Source organism: Colobus angolensis, unplaced genomic scaffold, assembly GCF_000951035.1.
Source record: "Colobus angolensis palliatus isolate OR3802 unplaced genomic scaffold, Cang.pa_1.0 Scaffold2, whole genome shotgun sequence".
Taxonomy (NCBI): Eukaryota; Metazoa; Chordata; class Mammalia; order Primates; family Cercopithecidae; genus Colobus; species Colobus angolensis.
Genome location: NW_012115154.1, coordinates 194536 through 216602, shown reverse-complemented (window position 1 = coordinate 216602; position 22067 = coordinate 194536). Strand labels below are relative to the sequence as shown.

At 47.8% G+C, this 22067-nt stretch overlaps 1 protein-coding gene across 2 annotated transcripts in view; it reads left to right on the top strand.

Annotated features, from left to right (window-relative positions):
- Window positions 1-22067, top strand: part of PLXNA4 (plexin A4) — a 516386-nt gene that overhangs the window by 401813 nt on the left and 92506 nt on the right. For both annotated transcript variants that reach the window (XM_011941209.1, XM_011941210.1), the window contains 4 exons: window positions 10520-10643; window positions 11377-11530; window positions 12702-12801; window positions 15277-15391. In XM_011941209.1, the coding sequence (XP_011796599.1) occupies window positions 10520-10643; window positions 11377-11530; window positions 12702-12801; window positions 15277-15391 (493 nt within the window). The remainder of the gene's footprint in view (window positions 1-10519; window positions 10644-11376; window positions 11531-12701; window positions 12802-15276; window positions 15392-22067) is intronic.

The following is a 22067-nucleotide window of genomic DNA, read 5'->3' as shown; positions in this document are numbered from 1 at the left end:
CATCCCAGCTCCTCCTCTGTGAATTGGACATGGTGATGCCTATCTCCCCTGCCTCACTGAGTTACTGGTGAATCAAATGAGATGGTATGAGGACCAATGCCTAGTGGGCTGTGGAGCACTGGGAAATGTAGTGTAGGGTGGGGCAGGAATGTTGACAAGGCTGGGGAAGGACTGCGAGCTCGTGATGGCCGCCTCTTGTGACTCTGCTGATCCCTGGTGATTTTCCAGATGTCTCTACTTTAACTGCATGCTTCTCTTCCTGGGGCGTTCCCAGCCTTTGTCTAAATGGTGGGTATTCCTGCTAGATCCTCCTCACCCCTTTAGTCTGGTGCCATGTTTTATTCCAACACTTGCATGTCTTATTCATGTTTCCATGTAGCACCAGCCCTTGTTAAGCACAGGCTCTCAGAAGGTAGGGGCTGTGCAAGTGTTGCTCTCTTTGTGGTCATCATTGTCTGCTGCTGCTGCTGGCACCTCCTTGCTCAAGAAGCCACAGTGGAGCCAGTGAGTTGAAGAACTGGGGGACACTGGGAGGATTACTGGAGTGGAAATCAGTGGACTCAAGTTCACATGCCTTGGAAACTTGTTGCAGGGCTTTAAGCAAGTGCAGTCAGTTCTCATTGCACATGGTAGATATGTTCCATAAAGTCGCCGGAACACACAGTGAATACCAAGCCATTGCTCCTAGGAGAAATACAGGGTTAGGTTCCTGGGAGCCTCTGGTCACATTTTCATCAACAAATCCATCTATAACCTTGTTTTGTGTGTGTTTTTGTTTAAAGACATCTTATTTAATATATATCATTGATTCATTAAGGTTGACCTCACTGCCAACAGCACTGTAACACATACCTGAACAAGGCTTATCCAACACAGCTATTTTCTCCATAAGGTACACCATGGCCTTCTTGCACTCAAGATCACTAGACAGCCCTTCAGCACTACATTCGGGTACTATTTTAAACAGCAAAATCACCTGCAAAATTAGAAAAATGTGGCACTAAGTAGAGCTTGAAGAGGACACTTGTTTATAGAGTGAGAGCTAAAACAAGAAGCTGAGGCTGCCTCGTCCCACCTCAGCTGGCAGCATGTGTGCCAGATCACTCAAATTTTTCAGTGCCCTGTGCACGTCCACAGGTACTGATTTTTGTCACAAATAAACATTAGCAGTTAGTTGAATTTGCAAGAAGATTCCACGATAACTCTGTATGTCAGAAACTTGGCATCCTTGTTTCAAAGAGGGAGAATAGTACCTTCTCAGTGGTGGCACGAGGATAAAAGGAGGTGAGTGATATAGGATGTTACAGAATTCCAAGATGCTCTACCAGGGCAAGGTGCTGTCATTTGTAACCTTGAGCCTCCTGGTTATGTCCATGACTTGATGAAGGCAGACACAGGTATAAGAGTTGTACCAACGTATCTGGTAAAGCCCAACTCTTCCAGGAGGACAAAGCTCAAGAGCCTCCACAGGCCAAGGCTGCCTGCCCGCTGAGACACTCAGTAAATCCATCCTCCCTCCCTGTCGGAGTTATGACCAAGAAGAGCCGCCTGGCTCACATAGGGCCACATCCTTTTATACTGTAAGAAGGTGGGAGAAGAATCTTGTCTTCCCCCGCTCCCTTGCGAAGAGTGCCTCTAAAAGTTAAAAAGACCCTCTTAAACTCGAATACGTCCTTGCTACGAGAGCAGGCACCCTCCCCATCTCTGAGTGGCAGTCTCAGGCATGAGTCCTTGAGTTCCTTATGGGAAAGTCTGAAATCCCTCAGGTATGGATTTCTGAGGTCCTGAAATCCAGGTTCTAAAATCCGGTCATGGATAAGTAGAGTAGGTCCCTGGATTTCTAAGATGTTTTTAGTAAAGGTACAATTTTTGATTTAGATGGAATCAGATGCACAGATCTTAAGTGTACAGCTTGAAAGCTTTGACAAAGGCAAACAACACCCCTGTAATCCACATGTCTATCAAGATATAGAACACTTTCTTTATCCAGAGAGCTCTCTCCTTCTTCTTCCCAGCGGGCCTTTCTTCCCTAGTTCCTCAGGTTCAGGTCAAAGCCATATATTGCTCCTCCTTATCTGCCCTCCCTTTCACTTTTTGTGAGAGTAAACTGGACATCCATGGCTTGGAGAGACACATGAGGAAGTGGACTCAGCAGGAGAGAAAGGAGAAGGCTGGTGGCTGGCAGTTCAGTGCAGGAGACTGAGGGTAGCCAGAGAGAGCCTATGGATGCTTGCTCTGAAAGGCATCAATTTTCTAGGGAGTCAAGTAGAAAGAGTGGGAGGTTTAATTGCTTCCAGGGAGTGCTGTGTCCACACTCACAAATTTGTCCGTAGATCTCTCAGACCTGCCCTTCTCCCTCCATGCCCAGCAGTGTGCCAGGCTCAGTGATATGAAGGCAACTCTGTTAGGTCATCTCTGCCCTAAAGCTTTTGTGGAACCAGGCCTTGGATCCAGGGTGGGAGTTTGCTGGAATCAGTGCATTTGTTCAGCCCCCACCATGGGCAAGACCCCATGCCAAGTGACTCAGTCACTTGCTAAGTGGCCTCAGCAAGCCTAATCTTCACTCAGGAAGACCAGAACAGCAGGAAAAGGGTTCCTCGAGGTGTCAAGAGAAATTCATTTTCTCAGTCATTTTTGCCAACTTTCCCCATGGTTGGAGTGAGGTGGTGGTAGCATCAGGAAGAGAAGGGCAGCAGATGGGTGTATGAGAGACAGAGACAGACAGCCAGCAAGAGAGGAAGAGGGAAAAGACAGAGAGAGGGGTTGAGAGTGAGCACATGTGACTGAGCTGTGCAAGGGCAGGGCCTCTGTAAACAGGTGGCTCATGTGGCTGAATGGGCTGTTTGTAGCAGCAAGGTCACAGGTGGGTTGCCCAAAATATGCTTAAGAAAGGTTCATGTAATTTAAATCCTCTCTCCTGTTACTCTCAATTGTCATGAAGCACTCACCTGCCAACCTGGTAGTACACAGAGTCACTCAGTCGCTCTCTTTTGCAGCCCTTGACCCCGGCCCACAGGCTTGCCCATCTCTGATGGCAATGACAGCTTCAATAATGCTGAGTATTGAGGTGGCCCTGAGTTTTGAGCCTTTATTCCTTGTTCCTGAGCTGACCCATTCTGACTTGGGTGAAGGTAAAGGAAAGCCTTCACCCTATCACAGCTATCTCTTGTCCTGGGCCAGAAACATTTTCTCCAGTGACCAGGCTTGGCAGGTCCCCAACCCCCTCCTCCATCTTCCCCTCCCATGGCTTCATGCCCAATCAAAGAAGCCTGTCTCAGTCTCGGCAGGTAATGAGATCCTGCCCAGCAGACCCAGCCTCATCGATTGGCCCAGACGTTACCTTTCTTAAGAAAAGTCATCAGCATCACTCCTGGGAGGCTCATGTAACCCAAGACATCACAGGGGAAGGATAAGATCAGCTTTTCTAAAGTCTCCGTCTCACCCCCTCATGACCCTGCCTCTTCCCATATTTCTTCTGTTGGAAGAATGCCCTCCTCTGGCTAGGCTGGCAGGGATTACTTTTCAGGAGTCATTCCTATTCTTTTCTATATGGTTTCTTCCAAGATGGTGAGAGTGGAAAGACAAGAAAAGCACTGCTTTTCAGAGCAGAAAAGAAGAGTTACAACTTAGTTACAACTAAGGACCTGTCTATAAACAGATCCAGTCTGGGTTTAGTTTCTTCAGCTCTAATTTCATAGCCATGCTATGAAAATTAAGGGAGAGGACCTGCATGAAACCTCTTGCTGGGCCTACAATGCAGCAGGCCCTCATGCCTGAAGTGGCCTAAGTGGCCATGACTGTGGGAGCAGAGGCTGAAGTTGGACCCCAGTGCCTCCTCCTGGCCCCCCTCCCTTCCATTCCTCTCCCTCCCAGGACTGGAGGGCTGTGGCTGGTGCTGGAGCCAGCCTACTGTTGGGAAGTCTTCCTCCCCTTGGAAGGCTTCAACCAGCCATGCCAGTGTCCACTTAATGACACACAAGCTGATTGCAAAATGCAAGCCCTGCTTTGCTTCACCCAGGCATATCTCACAGCCTTGCTGTCTCCTTTTTTAAACCTATATTCAAAGGCTACTTAACACTAATCTTCTAGGTCAATGATCTCTCCTAGGGCTGCTTGCACAGAGCCTACACAGTCATGAGGAATGGTTGATGTCCACTTCCACCCAGCAAACTCCTTGCAGTCTGTGCAAGGAGGTATTCCTTGACTCTTTGCCAAAAAACTATCAGCCTCTGATCCAAAGGAATGAATCCTAGACTAGATACTAGTACATTGGAATTTTCCTCTCCACGGCTTAGCAGAGACATAGTATGACTTAAGGAAATGGGCCTTTTCTTTTTTAGACATGCCCCCTGCCACCCCCAGCCCCCAATACACACACACACACACACACACACACACACACAAAACACATGTTTCATGACCAGAGAATGATAAGTTAAAAATGCCATCTTCCCATATGAATTAAAAAAGCCCTGTGGTCTGCTCAAGCTCTCAATGTCCCTCCCAGTCTAATGACTTGGATCCCTGTGGGCAACCTGAGGAGCTGGCCTACCTGTGAGGCTTCACTCCAGACATACACACCACACCCATCTTCCAGCATTCACACACTGCATTCAGTCACGCTGCACTGGGCCACATAGGATGGAGCAGCCCAGCCTGCACAGAGCAGAGTGCTTCCCTGCACCAAGCCTACTGGACTTGGTGACATTAATGGACATGAAGACACCAGGCTGTTGGATAAAGTATAGTGTAAAGCTGATGAGAATCAACTGGAGTCATCGTTGGAATGTGTCTCTGGTAATAGGCAGTGTTCTCCTTTTTACTGACTAGATTAGAAAGAGAATGGATTCACCTGTGGCGATGCCTTTGCTGTCTCCTTTTTCCCTTCTCCTGCCTTTCCCTCCCTCTCCCTCCCTCCACTCCTGCTCTGCTCCACACCTGTTCTTTACTAACCTCTCCTCAACCTTAGTAGAAAATTAATAGGCCCTAATAGAGCTAGCCATTGAGGAAGAAAAGAGAAAGACAAGCCGATTTCACTTTCTCTTTTGGCAACTGCTACATGTAATTTGGTTTGGTTTGGGATCATCTGGAGAAAATGAACATTTCCAGGTCCTTTTTACCTCTCATCTAAGGTTTTGTTCAATAGATTGTTCATTCAAAGCATGGCTACCAAGGTCAGAATCCAGTCAGGGACCCAGGGCAGAACATGGCTTCTCAATGCAGGCTGCAAGCCCAGCATCTGAGCTAATTGTGGTGGGACAGGATGCCTTGGTTGCCATATAAGCCCAGAAAGGTTCTTGGGCCTCCGCTTAACCCCTGAACCTGCTGGTTTCTGCTAACTTCTATGCCCTCCTCCTGTAGGGGAGGCATGGATAAATCTGATTCAGGTGCTTCTTAGGTTAATTTTGGGTCTTTAGAGATGGCAAAGGACCATGGGTCCATTTGCCAGCAACTGATGGCAGAGGGAAAATTACAGTAGAATCTTGGGCTTCCTATCTTGGGATTCATCCTAACTATTTACATGGCACAACCCAAATACTTCAAGTTCCATGAGACCGTGGTGTCAGTCACTGGATCCTAGAATTGTAACATTGAAAGGACTCACCTGGTTTACCCCTACATATAAGGAACCTCTTTCACATCCACCTGCCTAGGAAGGATCCTGTACTAGCTACTCCATTTCCTCCAAGCCACGCACATCTATCCATTACTGTGGTCATTCTCAAGGAGGACAAGGATTATGAATTAGGAATTATAGTCTCTTCCCTTGTCAGTGTCCCCAGATGTGATGACAATGGCCAAAGCTTCCAATAATCTCCTAGTTGAGTAGGCATTCTAAATTCTCTTAACTTTTCTATTAGGTCCGCTGGGGAAGGCCCTCACCCTACCCCCTTCTTTTTCAATCTTCTCAATTCTAAGCACAGATGGTGCACCTTAAGCATAGGTCATGGCCAATGTGAAAAGTTAAGGATTGGGGATCATCCGCAGGGAGAAATAAGGAGCAAGCTCTGATGTCTAAGCCTGGTAAACACGTGCTGGAGAGCCCAGGAAGATCGACCCAGCATCGGCCTCTCCAAGCTTGGAAGCTCACTCAGGCTGGACTCACAGATAGCCCTGTTTCCAAATTGAAATTTGTTTGCCTGGCCAGCGGCACTGGGAGTTAATATTTCTATCGCTGTATTTGGGAATTAATTTCTAGAGCACTTAATCACCACCTCTCTCCCTCTCCCTCACCCCCTTCCTTCCTTCATTCCTCTCCCTTCTAATTTTCCACTTGGCTGGGAATTCTCCAGCAGTGAAAGTTCAGGCTTACGGGAGGGCGGAGGTAGCTGCTTCATTAGAGAGGATAATCTCATTGGAACCACTGGCTTGAATAATAACCCCTTCCAGGGACCCTAGGGCCTTTCTCCCCAAGGGCTTTTTGCACCTTTGATCTAAGACTGGAGAAGATGAACTGCAGAGAAGTGGAATGAGGAAGAGAGGTCAGAGGAGGTTAGCAGGGAGGGACTCCAGCTCTGGGGGTCTGATGTATCGTCTTGGGGTCAGCTTCCTGCTGGCCATCTGAAGGTTTGTATTTGGAGCGGGAGTGACATTGGCATGCAGAGAAGAATGTCAGAAAACTCCAAGTCACACAGCATATGCACTATCTAAATTCGTATCAGCTCCTGTTTTCCTACCTGGGAAATGGATGAAGCAGGGGATTCCTTCATGTCAAGGGGCCCGCACAGTGGAGCTGAGGGACATGCTTTAGGAGTACCTGAAGCCTCTTGGAAGGAAACATCTAAGCCACTACCCCTGCCTCTCAGGTGATGAAATAACAATTTGCTCTGGTTTCCAGCTCTGGTCTGGGCTGTTGGGAATCACAGTCCTAGAAAAGCAGAAGTCCATTCCCTTGACAGACCCCAGAAGAAACCAGCAGGAATTCATGCCTCCCCTTCCATTATCCTATCATATTTATGGTCAATTGTCTGTGCTTTTGGACATTTGTAGCCTCCACCCTCATGAGTCCTGGAGGATAGTAGAAATGTCAAAACATCTCTGGCTCTGACCTTACACTTGACTTTCCACTAAGATAGCTGAGTTCTCAATACCCTTTGACAGCTATTAAGAAAACAGAGCTATGATCCAGACCATTCTTTCAGTCTTTTCTCCCTCCTGGTCTCTGGGCTGTCCTTCTCCTTTATTAAGAGGAAAAGTACTGCAGTCCTGCCTTTCTTTTTTCCTTTATTTGCCCCAAGGGCCAGTCATGGAGAAGATTTGTGGTTCTCTGGGCGGGGCATGGTGGCTCACGCCTGTAATCCCAGCACTCTAGGAGGCAGAGATGAGTGGATTGCTTTAGCTCGGGAGTTTGAGACCAGCCTGGGCAACATGGTAAAACCGGTCTCTACCAAAAAAATACAAGTTAGTTGGGCATGGTGATGTGTGCCTGTAGTCCCAGCTACCTGGGAGGCTGAGGTGGGAGGATGGCTTGAGCCCAGGAGGTGGAGTTTGCAGAGAGCTGAGATTATGCCACTGCATTCCAGCCTGGGCTACAGAGCCAGACCCTAAAAATAAAAAACACTCATTCTAAAAATAAATAACAAATAAAAAATAAAATCAAATAAATCTGTGGTTCTGCATCAGCTACAGTTTGGAGAGGTCAAATGAGGATGTCAGAGAAAGGATAAGATGATAATACTAGCTAACATTTATGAGGGCTTACTATGAGCTACGCCCTGTCCTTAATGCTTTACTCACATAATCTCATTTAATCCTCATAATAACCTTATTGGGTAGTTACTGTTTTGTCCCCATTGTATAGATGAGAAAGCTGAGGCACAAAGATGTTAAGTAATTTGCCCAAGATTATACAGTTAAATGTGATATTTAAAATTGTAAATTACAGGTGGCTTCTCTAGAAAACCTAAAATTGGGGGATGGTGATGAGTAGTTCCTTTGGCGCTCTCAGGAGCAGTGACAAGATGCAACCACATGAACTTTGGAAGCAGCAAGCAATGCAGGTAGAACTTGTCCTGAGATCCCCTGAGCAAACACCTGTGTGCCACCCCTCCCTCCCTACCCCTGGAAGAGAGATGGAGTCCTGTCTTTTCTATCCGAACCTCTATTTGGTAACTCCAGGTGATGTTTGGCCTGGAAACAGCTCTGCTTTTCCCTCTCTTCATAATTTAATCAAAGACATTTTTCAGACCTACTGATTGCTCTTAGAAATAGGAACTTCAAAGTTGGGGAGTCAGTGAATAATTTAAGCCCGTACTAGCTCTCTGGGTCTGCTGTTAATGGGAGTAATAACACTATTAATAGCGATGTCAGTGCAGACACTCTGGAAAAGTCCATAACATTAGCTTAATGGCTGAAGGTAATGGAGTCCTCGCAGAGGAGCTGGCCTGGTAAATTAACTTCCAAGTCTTTTAGGCAGACACTCTTGTTGCCATTGGTCAGCTGGAGCAGCAAGGAAGTGCCATGGGGGTGACTACACTCACGCCTGATCCTTCACTCCTGGGAGGGTGTTTCCTAGAAGCACCCTGGAGAATTTATCTTCATCCAACAAGTTGCAATAACACTCAAAGTGCATCCCAGTGCCAGGCAAAAACAGCGATTAGCCTAGACAAAAAGATCGAGGGGAAAATGTTTGAATTGCCCTAAGGACACGAAGAGGGCACCAGGATGGTGAGGAGAACGGCTTAGTCTGCAGCAGAGGGTCTGCCCCTCACTCCTCAGTCTGGAAGCTTCAGGAGGTAGAGCTCCATAGTGGAGCACAGACTGCAGGGTGCGTCTGTGTCCCAACACGTCCTGACAAGGTGGGGTTTGTTGCAGCATTGTTATGAGACTTAAACGCTAGGCAATGTAAACCCCATATCATGTGCCTATTAATAAGCGCTCGTACCTCGCAGCCATAAATGTACTGTTCAGGGTTGTTTTTCACTTTCGCGTTGCACATCCAATCTACTTTGAAGTCCTGTATTCTGTCCCTGTGTCCCTCCATTTATCCCATCCTTAGAGGAACAGCTTCAGTCCTTGGCCTTCAGTGATTTTTCCTTCATTTGCTAGATTCTCCTCTCAGGCTGTCCACCCAGGCTGTCATTCTTGCTGTGGCCAAAAGTGGGAGGAGAAACCCCCATAACTTTCCCTAAGCCTGAGTTACCCCAACAGCAGCTCAGGGTATCCAGGTGCCCCCTTCCCTCATCTCCTTGCCCCACACCACACCTGTCTGCTTCCTGAGACAGTTGTTCCCTCCCCAAGTCTCCCTCCCCAAAGCTCCCTCCCCATGTAGATTCCCTATCCCTGACTGTTCTGTGTCCTAATAAACTCCTTGCCTGGGGCTCCCTCCTGCCCTACAACAGCTCCTGACATCTTCCTTCCTCTGCAAAATCTTATCTCTTTAATCAAAAGAGATCAGCAACTCTGGAGTGACTTCCCTGCTCTCATCTTCTCTCATCTTGTCCCTCTTGAGGACCCTGCTTGACCCCACCCCACAACAAAATCTGTAGTCCAGAGTTTCCAAATCATGACCACTTGGTGAAGCCCTATGTCCACAAAGCTTACCTGAGTTGGATTAAATACTGCTCCCTGAAATTCAGATACCTCCATGCGGTGACCTCAAGTGATGCCTGCATTTGGGGGAGGTCCATGATTTTCATATGCATCTTTCACAAACCTTCATCAGCTAGGACTGCAAGGTCACACTGGTCATGGTCCACCTGTGACACCACACACTTTGTACAAGCACTGAAGAGTAACAGCAAACCTTAGATAGAGCCAGGATTCTGATCCAGAGCAAGCTTTTAACTACAGTTTTTAGCTCCTTTGATCCTTCCTTCCCTCTCTCCCACCTGCCTACATGAGGGGATTCCAAAATAAATCGAACATAGCTGCTTTTTTTTTGAGACGCTCCTACTTGGTAGAAGAGGGCTACACTTAGCCCAATAATTGTCATATAATCTAAGAAGTTCCAGACTTCTTAAAGTAGGAGACTCCAAGGTGCTATGAGATCCTAGGAGGAAGCTCTTCACTTTGCCTAGGGTGGGAAGGAGAGATTGCAGGTGCATCTTGAGCCATGACTGGAAGAAAAAGTAGGAACTGGACAGGTGGAGAAGTGAGGAGAGGGAAGTCCAGCAGAAGAACTGGCATGTTCAAAGGCAAGGAGGTGTATTTTCTATGTGAAGAAGACAAATCTCAGGTTGCCTAAGGAGGGGAAGAGAATGGCAAGGCCTAAGGATGTGCAGAGAGGGTGAATAGACAGAACCGTGCAATTCCTTATATGAGTTTGGAGAGGATGAGTAGAGTTAGGATGACTCTCAAGTTTCTGCCTTTGACAAGAAGTGATTGGAATTGCCATCTTTTCTACATTTGGGAATGATGGAGAAGGACCAGGCTTGAGGAAGGACACAAAAAGTTTAGCTGCGGGCGCATTGAGTTTGGACACATACTGGGAGCTGCTGGAAATGCCTGACCTCAGCATCCGGACCTCCCTGGACCAAGTGGCCATCTCCTGAGTAACTCGAGGTTATGTCCTTCCTAGTTGCACCCGGAAGGAGCGGTGTGAGCGGTCCAAGGAGCCCCGCAGGTTTGCCTCAGAGATGAAGCAGTGTGTCCGGCTGACGGTCCATCCCAACAATATCTCCGTCTCTCAGTACAACGTGCTGGTAAGGGTTGTGGGGGTTGGGGTAGGGTCCAGGAATGCAAGGAAAACTCTCTCCTACCAAAAAGTGCCTTAGCCCAAGGCCTCTCTGGAGGACTGGGCCAAGCCTGGCCAGCAGAAGCAGCTTGAGAGAAGGGTGCAGGATATCAAAGAATTAAGTGTCCATGGGGGGATGCAAGAAGGGGGACAGGGACAGGACTATTGCGGAAGAGACTCTATTCATAAAGTGTAGAAAGGCAGGAAGCACCAGCACCAAAAATGATCAAAGGTGACAAAACGTGTTGGGAATGATATCTTCAACTATAAAATGGAAAAGATGCATGTAGAGAGAGAGAAAGGGGCACAGGTGACTTCCAAGTTCTAGCACTGGGCACTTGGTGGTTGGTGTTTCTGTTTTTCCAAAATAGGGCCTAATGGAAGAGGTGCTCCATCAGCCACACCTCAGTCCTGCCCAATGTTCTCTCACCACGAAAATCCCCTCAGCATTCTTGTTTCCTGGGGCCAAATCCATTTCGATCCTAATGAGGTTTCTTTTGTCTCTGTCTCTTTGCATCTCACCATGGCCTCTGTGCTGCTCTCCTAATAACTTGAGTCTCTTCTCCATGTTAATATTGCCTCTTGCTTGTCTTTGCTTTGCCTGTGATCTCTCTCGCTCTCTCACTTTCTTTTTTTATGCCATACCTGTCCTTTTCCCATTTCACCCTCCTCCTTCTCTCCCCGTGCCTGGCTGTTCACAGCTGGTCCTGGAGACTTACAATGTCCCGGAGTTGTCAGCTGGCGTCAACTGCACCTTTGAGGACCTGTCAGAGATGGATGGGCTGGTGGTGGGCAATCAGATCCAGTGCTACTCCCCTGCAGCCAAGGAGGTGCCCCGGATCATCACAGAGAACGGTGAGCATCCCGGAGGCACAGCTGAGTGGCACGTCTTCCTCCTGGCTAGATGAGGAGAACTCAGGACAGATGTGGGGGAATTGGGGGAGCCTACAGGCAGGGGAGGGTCAGAGGAAGGGGCATGGGTTGGTGGGTGTGTTATGGGAAGAGGGGGATGAAATCTCCCTCCACTGTTCTTGGCATTGACTGTTACAGCCCTTCTGTCTCAGCCCTAGTTTAGCCCCCAAGAGTCACCCTCATCCTGGGCAAGGAGCAGCTGCAGAGAGGGTGGGGAGGGGCAGGCCAGGACAGCGGTTAAGTTCAACCTGCTCCACTGGCTTGGCAGGTCAGTGGAGGAGGCCACTGAGCAGGTGCAGGGATGCTCACGTGGCCGGTCTCTGACCCTGGACCACTGCCTTCCCTATTCTGCCCTCCCGGGTCTCCCCAGAGCTTCCTGTTATTGGGAGCAAGCTGCCCTGGGAAAGACAGCAGTGGGCAGAGGCTCCATGCTGGTGAGGGACAGGCCCAGCCTGGGCAGATTGATTCCATGTTGTCCCTCCCATTTGGGCTTGTCACATTTGTTCGGAGCTGATTGATTAATGAGGCTCTCAGGGAAGGCAAAGAACAAGGCTTGAAGTGGGGGCCTAGGGTCAGGGCTGTGAATTAAACATGGGCTGCAGCTCCTCCCTGGCGCCAGCTGAGGATTCCAGGGTCTCCCACCCCGGTGGAACCCTGAGCCCCCCCAGAGGAGGTAGTGTCAGAACAGGGGCTCTCTTTACAAAGATGGGGAATGAGCTCATGCATACACACACATACATGCAAAACCTCTTGTGCAGATTGTGGCAGCATTCCTAGAAGTCTACATATGTGTTTCTTCTGGTTATGAATCAATTTTGTGAGTCTGGCCAGGATATCACGCATGTGAATGCACATTTGAATTCCTGGCAGTGTGCATCTGTGTGTGTACACGTGGAAGAGGAGAAGTGATACGGTGGGCAGGGAGAATAGACTAGAACTGCCCTCTGCAGCTGCTCTCAGGATTGTCCTGGGACTGGATCTGCTGGGTCAGAGCCCTGTTAAGCCAACAGCACCCTGGGGAGCAGGCTCCCTTTTCCAGCATGTGTCACTGGTCAGGGAATCCTTGACTTGGGGCCTCAGCATTCTCCGACCCCTCAGCCATCTCTCCTTGTAGGGGACCACCATGTCGTACAGCTGCAGCTCAAGTCAAAGGAGACTGGCATGACCTTCGCCAGCACCAGCTTTGTCTTCTACAATTGCAGCGTCCACAATTCGTAAGTGGCCTTTGCCTTATCCCACTTCCTGTTCCTGGGGTCAAGGTTCATCCAAAGATCAGAAAACCCCATCACTGTTCCCAGGGAATCACCATTTAGAAGCCCCAGAGGAGACCTCCTTCACCCTCTCTCCTCTGGTACCCACAGGGTTAATGGAAAGAGACTAGAAGAGCAGAGAGTGAGAACTTAGGGAGTGGGGCTTTCCACATCCCTAGCTCATATATCTTCCCTGACATCAGTCATTCTAACTCAATTCCATCTCCACCATCTGTTGTGGGATGGTGCATCCCACGTGAAGAACAGAGAGCAAGCTGCATGGGCAGAGGAGGGATCTGAGGGAGAGAGGCCCTGATGTGTATCCAGGATGAGGGCAAGTGGTCTAACCACTCAATCGCATGCTCAGCTCCCCACAGGCCCCTCAGGCTAGGTGGGGACAGTCTGGTAAGGGCCAAAGGGAGGCAGAAAGGTATGGGGTTGGGAGACTGTGGCTCAGGGGTAAGGAAGACTGACTCCAGCTTCAGCTTTGTTTGACTTAAGCATCCAACTTCCAATGGCAAGTGGGGAGGGCAGAGGCTCTGGCTCTGCAGCCGGACCAACTGGGAAGGTCAACCATTCTGTGCCCCAGTGTCCTCTATCCACAGGGAAATTGTAGTGCTCCTTCCAAGGGTGTCACACAAATATTTACCAACTGACATGGCAGGAGCACTGTCCCATCAGAGCAGTCATTGGCTGGGATGCTGTGCTTGGCTGCTAGCCCTGAATATCAGCTCTGCCTACCCCACAGGACAGCCACAAGGGGTAAAAGGGCCATGCTAAGGAGAAGCATTTAGAGCCATGTCTGGCCCAGTGTTTAGGCACCACACGTGTTCTTGCTATTATTAGATTATCTTTTCTTTATCAAATGATGGGGTTGGACCACTTTGTGAATGGGCCAGCCTGTTTTTCTTTTCACCATAGAAACCTAAACTGAAAGTAGGTGTGGATGCCCAATATATAGAATAGACGGAAGCAGGAGCTTCTCTAATTAAAGGTTGGGGGGCCTGGAACCCCTCTAGGAGCCCCACAAAACTACACATTCTCCAAAGGAGCTCCATGGCATCCCCAGAGTTCCACAGAGCAAACTGTGGAACTTGACCTCAAAAAACCCTGCTTGCTTTAACACACTCCTGTTTTGCAATCCATGCATGACATGACAAGAGACACTTTGGGGATCTAGGCTAGTGGAATTTTAGGGTCTATTGATCTGCTTATGGTAGCTGTGAGTCTAGAGCTTAGCTCTCTTTGGGGCCCCGAGTAAGAGGGCATCCAGCCTTCCCAGACAAAAATGAGTTGCTCTAGCCCTGGGACTCTCCTCTTGCCTCCTGTGACAGAGCTGTCCCTGTCTTTACCAGACAGAGCTGTCCCTGTCTTTACCATTCGGTGGCCTAATCCCTCCATCCTCTCTTTCCTCTCTGGGGAAGCAGAGTAAATAGGTGAAATCATGTGTGAAGCTTCCATTAAGCCCATAAAATGATTTTAAGCATCTCCTATGTGCAAGGGAATGTGTTACTCATTAGAAACGGTGGAGTCAAAAATCAATGCAACACAAAGACTCAATCCTTACCCTCCAGGAGTTGATGACCCGTGGACTAGTAGAGGAGGCGGACAGGTAATGGTGAGATATGACACAAGATGGCCAGGACGGTCCCAGAGATTTCAGCCAAGAGATTCACTACAGAAGGGCCCAGGGTGACCAGCTCTTCCTTGGTCAAGCAGGTAGTCAGGTGGTGGAAAGAAGAAATGGTGCTCTGGAGGGAGGGATGGCTTGTGGGGAAAGTGTGGCCTATTCATGGCCAAAGCAACAAACCTGCATTGGGGGCAGGGGTCATCGACACCGTGAAGGACATAGCCTATATGGAGAGGCATTTGAGTTTGTGGAAAGAGGAACCATGTTGGGCTTTTAAGCAGTCAGGAGCTCCTATAAAATTGCCTTGGTTTCCTGGGGTAAAGGTGAGGGGTGGGGTTGCCAACCACGGAGGAGCCATCGTAGTGAGTGAGCAGCCTCAGTCACTTCCTCCTGAGGCAAGGTCCCGGTGGCTTCTTAGCAGCAGAGACCCAGAGTCCATTTGAATACAAACCTAATCTTTTGTTTGCCCCAACTCTTAGGTCTCTCTACACAAGCCCTCTGCTCCAGACCTTATCATTCCCTCTTTTGAAAAGGAGGATGTTATCCCCTGGAGATGGAGGAGGGCTAATTTGGCCTTGGGGAACCAGGGTTGTCAGCTACATATGGGAAAGGAAGGAAACCAGAGACCATTAGTTTCCTGAGGTCTTGGGGAGTAAAGGGATAGATGTGCATAAGATCTGCCCTTGCTGCGCATTTCACTGCGGTTTCTCTGAATACTAAAAATGTTTTGCTAGATCCTAGAGACTCAGGCCCTCTGCTTTGGGTTCATCCAGGTTCTTAGATTTGTGCCTCCCTTCCTCTGTGCCCAGGTGCCTGTCCTGCGTGGAGAGTCCATACCGCTGCCACTGGTGTAAATACCGGCATGTCTGCACCCATGATCCCAAGACTTGCTCCTTCCAGGAAGGCCGAGTAAAGCTGCCCGAGGTAGGTCCCTGGCAGCCAGAGTGGTGAGTGCCTCTTGTTGTGAGCATGGGACACAGAAGAGAGACATTCCCTTAAGAGGAGAAACCAAAGGAAAACCGTGCAGGACCAACCCCTTCCTCCTGGCTCTTAAGGGTCCACTTTATAAAAGCAGGAAATACACCAAACTCTGTGCTGGGACTGTGGGTTCTGGATCAGCCCTGGAGGTTCTGTTATAGACAAAGGTGTATTCCAGGTCATTCCAGCAAGAAGGATCCTCTACACACCAGATGGGTCCTAGAAAGATTCCAAAGAGATGGGTGTGTTAGTGTGTCCTAGAAATAATTGTTGGTACACAGCAGGACTGTGTCCAGACTCCTCAGCTATTCCTCAGGGCACTGTTGACAGAGGAGAACTGCGACCCCCAAAGAGGGCAAGTTGAGTAAAAGGGAGAGAGATGAGAATAAAAAAATGGTCAACTTGTGAGCTAGAGCAGTGGTTTTCAAAGCATGGTTCCCAGACTAGCAGAATCTGCATCAGCTAAGAACTTGCTAGAAATACAAAGTCTTCTGTTCCAGCCTAGGCCAACTGAATGAGAAGTTCCGGGGGCAGAGTACAGCAACTTGGGCTTCAACAGGCCCTCCCTGTGGTTCTGATGCTCGGACCAGGTTGAAGAATCACTGAGATACTGTAGGCTAAAATGTGACCTTTCTATTTCCTCTGAAGTTGTATTCTTCTTGAACATTCATCCTCACTGCACCAAAAATACTTTCTGCCTATGCTGTTATCTCTCTTAGAATGTCAGAGTGTGGGCAAGGACTTCAGGGATAACAGGTATACCTCTGGAAAAGTCTGTTGTTCAAACATGACAGTGTTTCTTGCACTCTCTCAGCCAGCACTGGACTCAGCAGGCTCCAGCACCTTCACCCCCACCCCTAGTCTTGGGTGTATCTTTCAGACCCCTTTACACACCACACAGGTGTCATGACCATGTGGCCAGCACCACAGCTGTGAGAGAAGGGACCTGTCCAGGTGCAGGAAGCATAGGGGATTTGGTGGGGGGAGGGGGCAAGAGGGGCATTGAGAGAACATACAGGCCCATCAAATGCCCTCCCCATTCCAGACTCATACCCCACTAAGAATCCTACCTTTGGCCAAACCCTCATGGCAGGAGAGAAGCTCTCTTTTATCTGAGGCTGAAAGGGAAGGTCAATGTACAACCCATGCTAACATCTGCTGCATGGGGCTCCCCTAGCACGGTGGGAATGACTGCATTGTGCTTAGCCATCAGAAAATCCAGGCCCAAATCCCATTTTTCCCAAGTCTCGATGGCTGAGCAGGAGTTCTATAGGTGGACAGTAAGAAAGGTGATTCATTTTAGAAGTAAAAGCAAGGAGTGGAGACGTTGTCAGGGGAGAGGATGGTCATGATTGAGTAACAGACAAGGGGAGCAAACAAGAAAGAAAGAAAGTAGAAATTGGAAAACCTTCCTTAAGATAATAAAATGACTAGGGACCTTTGGAAGCCTCCACATAGCTCAAATGTTTTGATTGCATTTTGTTCTTGGGCTTCTTTGCTAGATAAAACCTTTGCTAGATACAATAGTCTGGAAAGCTGGTGAGAGGCTGAAAACCTCTGTCTCAGCTCCCATGAAGTTCCTTGCAAGTTTCAGACAGAAATAAGAAGAGATTATGAAAGCCTCAGACAAAAGACCAACTCCCTCTCCATGGGAATCTGTTCATGCCTGGAAATGGCTACTATGGATTCACAGTCAGGAAAAGAGACCCTGTCCCTTTATAGGGAAAGGGAGGAGAGTGGTTGCATCTTGGATTTTATGTAGGAGTGTGAATCTCATACTTATGTGTCAGTTCTCTACTTTAAAAAGACAACACAGATATAAAGGTAATAAGAGCGATGTGAGTCAGACAGCAAGGGAATGTCCTTGATAAAAGGCTGTACAGTCTCATCAGCCTGGCTGGGCCTGTCTTGGGGTGTGGTTTCATGAGCAGAAGGACTGGTTGACCCAGCAAGGCTGGGGACAGGGATGTGAAAAGAATCCTTTTCTTGTTCTGGTCTGAAACCTGCAAATAATTTGATGGGAGTTGAGACAAAGTGGTTCTCAGCTTCTCTCCAGCTTTCCAGACTGCCGTGTTTGGCAGAGGTTCTATGTGCGGACAGGCCCAAGAGTAAACTGAAAGCAAAAACAATTGAGCTAGCTGGTGGATTCTGAAGGCCTCTAATCATTTAATTACCTTGCAGGAAGCTTTTGAATTTCTGCTTTTTCTTTCTTGTTTGCTCTTCTTGTACCAAATTTCTTTTAAGTATGGAAGAGGAGCCTCCTTCTGTTGCTCAGAAAGAGGGAAAAAGAACCAGAAGAGAATGAAATAAGGCCAGGCATGGTAATCCCAGCACTTTGGGAGGCCAAGGTGTGAGGATCACTTGAGCCCAGGAGTTCAAGACCAGTCTAGACAACATAGTAAACTCTTCCCAGTAGAAAAATATTTTTATTTTTTTCTACAAAAAATAAAAATAAGTAAGTAAGTAAGCTGGGCATGGTGTTGCATGTCTGTAGTCCCAGCTACTTGAGAGGCTGAGATGGGAGGATTGCTTGAGCCTGGGAGATTGAGGCTACAGTGAGCCACGAGCAAGTCACTACACTCTAGCCTGGGCAACAGAGCAAGATCCTGTTTCCAAAAAAAAAGAAAAAAAAAGTGGGTGGGGGAAGAAGAATAAAATAAGAGCCCACCGTGTTTCCCAGGGCAATGCAGAGATTTTAGAGGAATGATGGCTTCAAGTACCCAGACTCCAAGGCAGTTGGGACACCCCTGAATACCTGACACAAGCAAAGACTGCCACGGATTCACAGCATCTCAGAGGATGGGATGCCAGGGCCCCAGAGAAAGGAACTAGTCTGGAGGAAATGGCCCAGAGAAGGATATGGAGCTGTATGTACTAAGCTCTTGCTGCCACACTGACATCCTCTCCATTTCCCGTGAGCCATGGTATGGTGAGCCTGGCAGGCCATGGCAGGGAGCGGCTCTGGGGTAGTTTGGAATCGCCCATGCCTCCTTTATCACATGGAATACATTTTGGCTCCTCTTTACCTTGGATGTTTATTTATTCTAAGAAAAGGAAGCTCTACTGGGGTGCTTCTGGTCCAGGCTTGGAGGTTGCATTCTACCCAGCTCAATCCCAGGGCTATTTTGAATGTGAGCATAGAGGTAAACCAGAGTTGGCCACCTGGTGATGGTTGTTGTAGCATCTTCCTAGTGAATGTGGCAAAGAGGAAACAAGTAAAGAAGTATGTGTGGACTCCTGACTGACTCCAGCCACTTGGGGTCAGTGAAAGGAGGTCATTGTCCTCAGAACTCAAAAGACAGTTCCTGGCTGCTAGTGTAAATATGAGGATTTTTTTATGTTGTTGTTTGATTGTTTGCTCTATTTTTACATTCTACATGTACTTATTTTAGCAATGTACAGTTATGGGCTGCTTATTGTTGGGGATACCCTCTGAGAAATGTGTCATTAGGCAATTTTGTCATTGTGCAAACATCATAGGGTATATTTACACAAACCTACGTGCTGTAGCTTACTGTACACCTGGGCTACATGGCCTAGCCTATTGATCCTAGGCTACACACCTGTGCAGCAGGTAACTGTACTGAATACTGCAGCCAATTATAACACAATGGAAAGTATTTGGGTATCTAAACACATCTGAACATAGAAAAAGCATGGTAAAACTGCAGTATTATAATCTTATGAGACTTCTGTCCTATATATAGTTTGTCATTGACTGAAGCATCCTTATGTGGAACATTACCATATATGTTTCTGGGAAGAGATAGTAGCAGGAGTAAGGGGTAAAAAGAAAACTACCCAATGAAAAGGTGATTTTGTGGAAGCCTCCAGAAACCTGTGTGCTGTCACTACTCTAGGGGAAGAGCTTACTCACAGCACAATACTCTGAAGTTTTGTTATGATTTAACTGTTCATTCTTCATTACCCTAAGCATTTCAGCCATACTCAAGGCATTGTGAGAGGTTTAAAGGTGAAGAAGATCTATGGAGATCTGTGTTTAGAGATCTGTAAAATTAGGCCATTGGTCTACATCATCTCTAAAGTTCTGTCATTGTAAGTAGAAAGAAACTGGAAAGTCCCCAAGATAAATCCATGCCCAAAAAGTGGTCAGGGGGGCTGGCAATTATAGGGTGACTGTCAAGTCAAGGCTTAGGTCAACCATCTTTACCTAACAGGGTGACCTATACCCTCAGGACCTGCAGTTCCACTGAACATCCAGCCCAAGGCACACCCTCTTGAAATGAAGGTGTACCCAGGCCCTGGTGACTCTTCTGGAAGTCTCTGGGGTTTTCATTTCCTTTTACCCTTTGAGTGAGGGGATGCAGACAGTGTCCTTTTGTTAGCTAAGAGTGAGGCTGACAGGTGGCTTTTCATCTACCCGGCACCATCTTGCATCTCAGGAATGCTTTCATCTGTGTGTCTTCCATTTCAACAGTAGCTTTGTTGACTATCAGGGATATTGAATTACCTTTTTTTTTCCCTGAACAAAGAATGCGTTCAGGTGAAGTTATTGGTCTGGAACAGAGAACTAGTCAATCGTTGTTGTTATTATATTAATGGCAAGTATTCCACCATAATTACAATTATTAGAAATAGAATGCCCAATAACATATGCTGTTTATGGTAACTATATTCCAGTTACAAGGAATGATTTTGTTTCAACTAATGATGGCATTGTGATAACAGCCCTGGGCCTTCAGATCAGCTGCCAGAGCCTTGGGTAGCCATTAACAAAGCTATGCCCACCTCTCTACTGAGCAGGAGCAGCCACTGGTCCCCAGCTGGCTTCAGAATCCATCCCCAGCTCCTCCACAGGCCAACCTGGACCTCCCATCAGGCACACACACTTAATGATGATGCTTGAGGAACAAAGGTGAACTTCCTTGCAAAAGCAAATCCATTGGCAAGAATTTGTCCCTGATGGACTATTTTGTTGTTTTTTCTCATCTAAACTGAAAAGCAAAGTGAGCTGCTGCTGAAGCTGTATTCTCTGGGCACCAGACTAGAGAGGCTTTGCAAGGAGGGTGAAGCACATCTGGCCCCCAGGTATGCAGGCTCACCAAGGAGGCTCCCAGGAATGCCTCTCCTCTTGAAGTTCAACCAGCCTGCCTACTCCAGAGAATAGTTGTAAGATCAGAGGAGGCAAAATGAATTCTATTTGATTTGCAAAACTGTGTTTGAAAGCTTCTCCCAACATCCCCTAATACCCCAACACTCCTGAAAAGAAACTCAGAGCCAGGATGAAATCTGGTATCAAAAGGATCAAGTCTTCTCCAGGACTGAAGACCCAACAAGACCGAGAAAGTCCTAGCTCATGGGCTGCTGCTTGCCCCTGGTACTGAAATAAGCCCCATGCCCTGAAACAGGAGCACAGCAAGGGCATTGACCCACTGACTGGACTCTGGAGGGAAATCACCAACCTACTCTGTCAGCAATTCTGCTTCCCTTCTTGCAGGGAAGGCATTCCTGGGATCCAACCCAAGGGAACAAAACCACGCCTGCCGTGCCTTTCACCCTCCTGTGGAAAAAAAAAAAAAAGCAAATCCAGCTACAGAACATGCTCCCCACCCATGCACCACCCCCACTCCAGGTATTCAATTACTGGGTTGCCATTCCTCCAGACAACTGCACTTTCCATCAATCTTGCCTGCCCCTCCCCACTTCAGGTTATGGGTATTTCCTTTTTATATTATTACTTTGCTCTCTCTATAAACCAGCCTGTCGTAGATCACACTAATGGCATTATAAACTTGGGGAACAGCAAGAAAATATATGATGCGTTACATTTTTGTATTGGGCACCGTGGTTCTGAGAAGGTGAGTATAAATTTGGGGGGTTGGTTGGGGTTAGGGCTGGCTTGTCTTTGGGACTAATGAAGGCTGAGGTGACTTGGACGGAGGATAGGTGACCTGTAAATCATTTTTTCCTTAGCTGCCCACCAGGTCCCTGTTCTTCCCTAGAGCTCTGTTTTCTCCAGTCTTGCTGTAACAATAGAAGAATTAGAGCCCTCATTTTGTAAACACACTGAGGGCTATAAATTCAAGGGCCTATCACCCCCATCTGCAGGCAGCACCAGCCCTGAAGGCAGCCTTTTCTCTCCCAGCTAGGCTGCATTCTTTATATCCTTGTTCAATTATTTAAATATGCAATGAAGCCTCTGTATAAAGCAGTCACTAATGTGCTGGACATGGCGGATAGAAAGTCATTGTTCTCGCGTTTATACTTTGACTTCGTGTTCCTGTCCTCTGCAATTAGCAGTGCGATTTGTATTTTGTGTGCATATCAGTGGAGACCAAAATGTTCATGGGGCTGGACAGTTGACCTTTGTCACCTCCTGAATGCCAGGCCTTTAAAGGTATGCTTGTGCCTCAAGCCACTGCCACTTCCCACACCCCTGCATTCTTAGAACTGCAGAATGTAGCCACAGGCAAAACAGCCTCCGAGGGAGTCAGGTTCTTCTAGCATGCATGTGTCTCCAAAGAATCTTGTTAAATACAGGTATTTTCCATCCTCCAAAAGTTGGCCCTTTCAAATGGTGGTTCAGAGAAATGTCCTCCTTCAAAAGAGAAGGGCAGTATGTTTTTGAGGAGTTTTGGATGGAAGCTGGATAATCATCTGT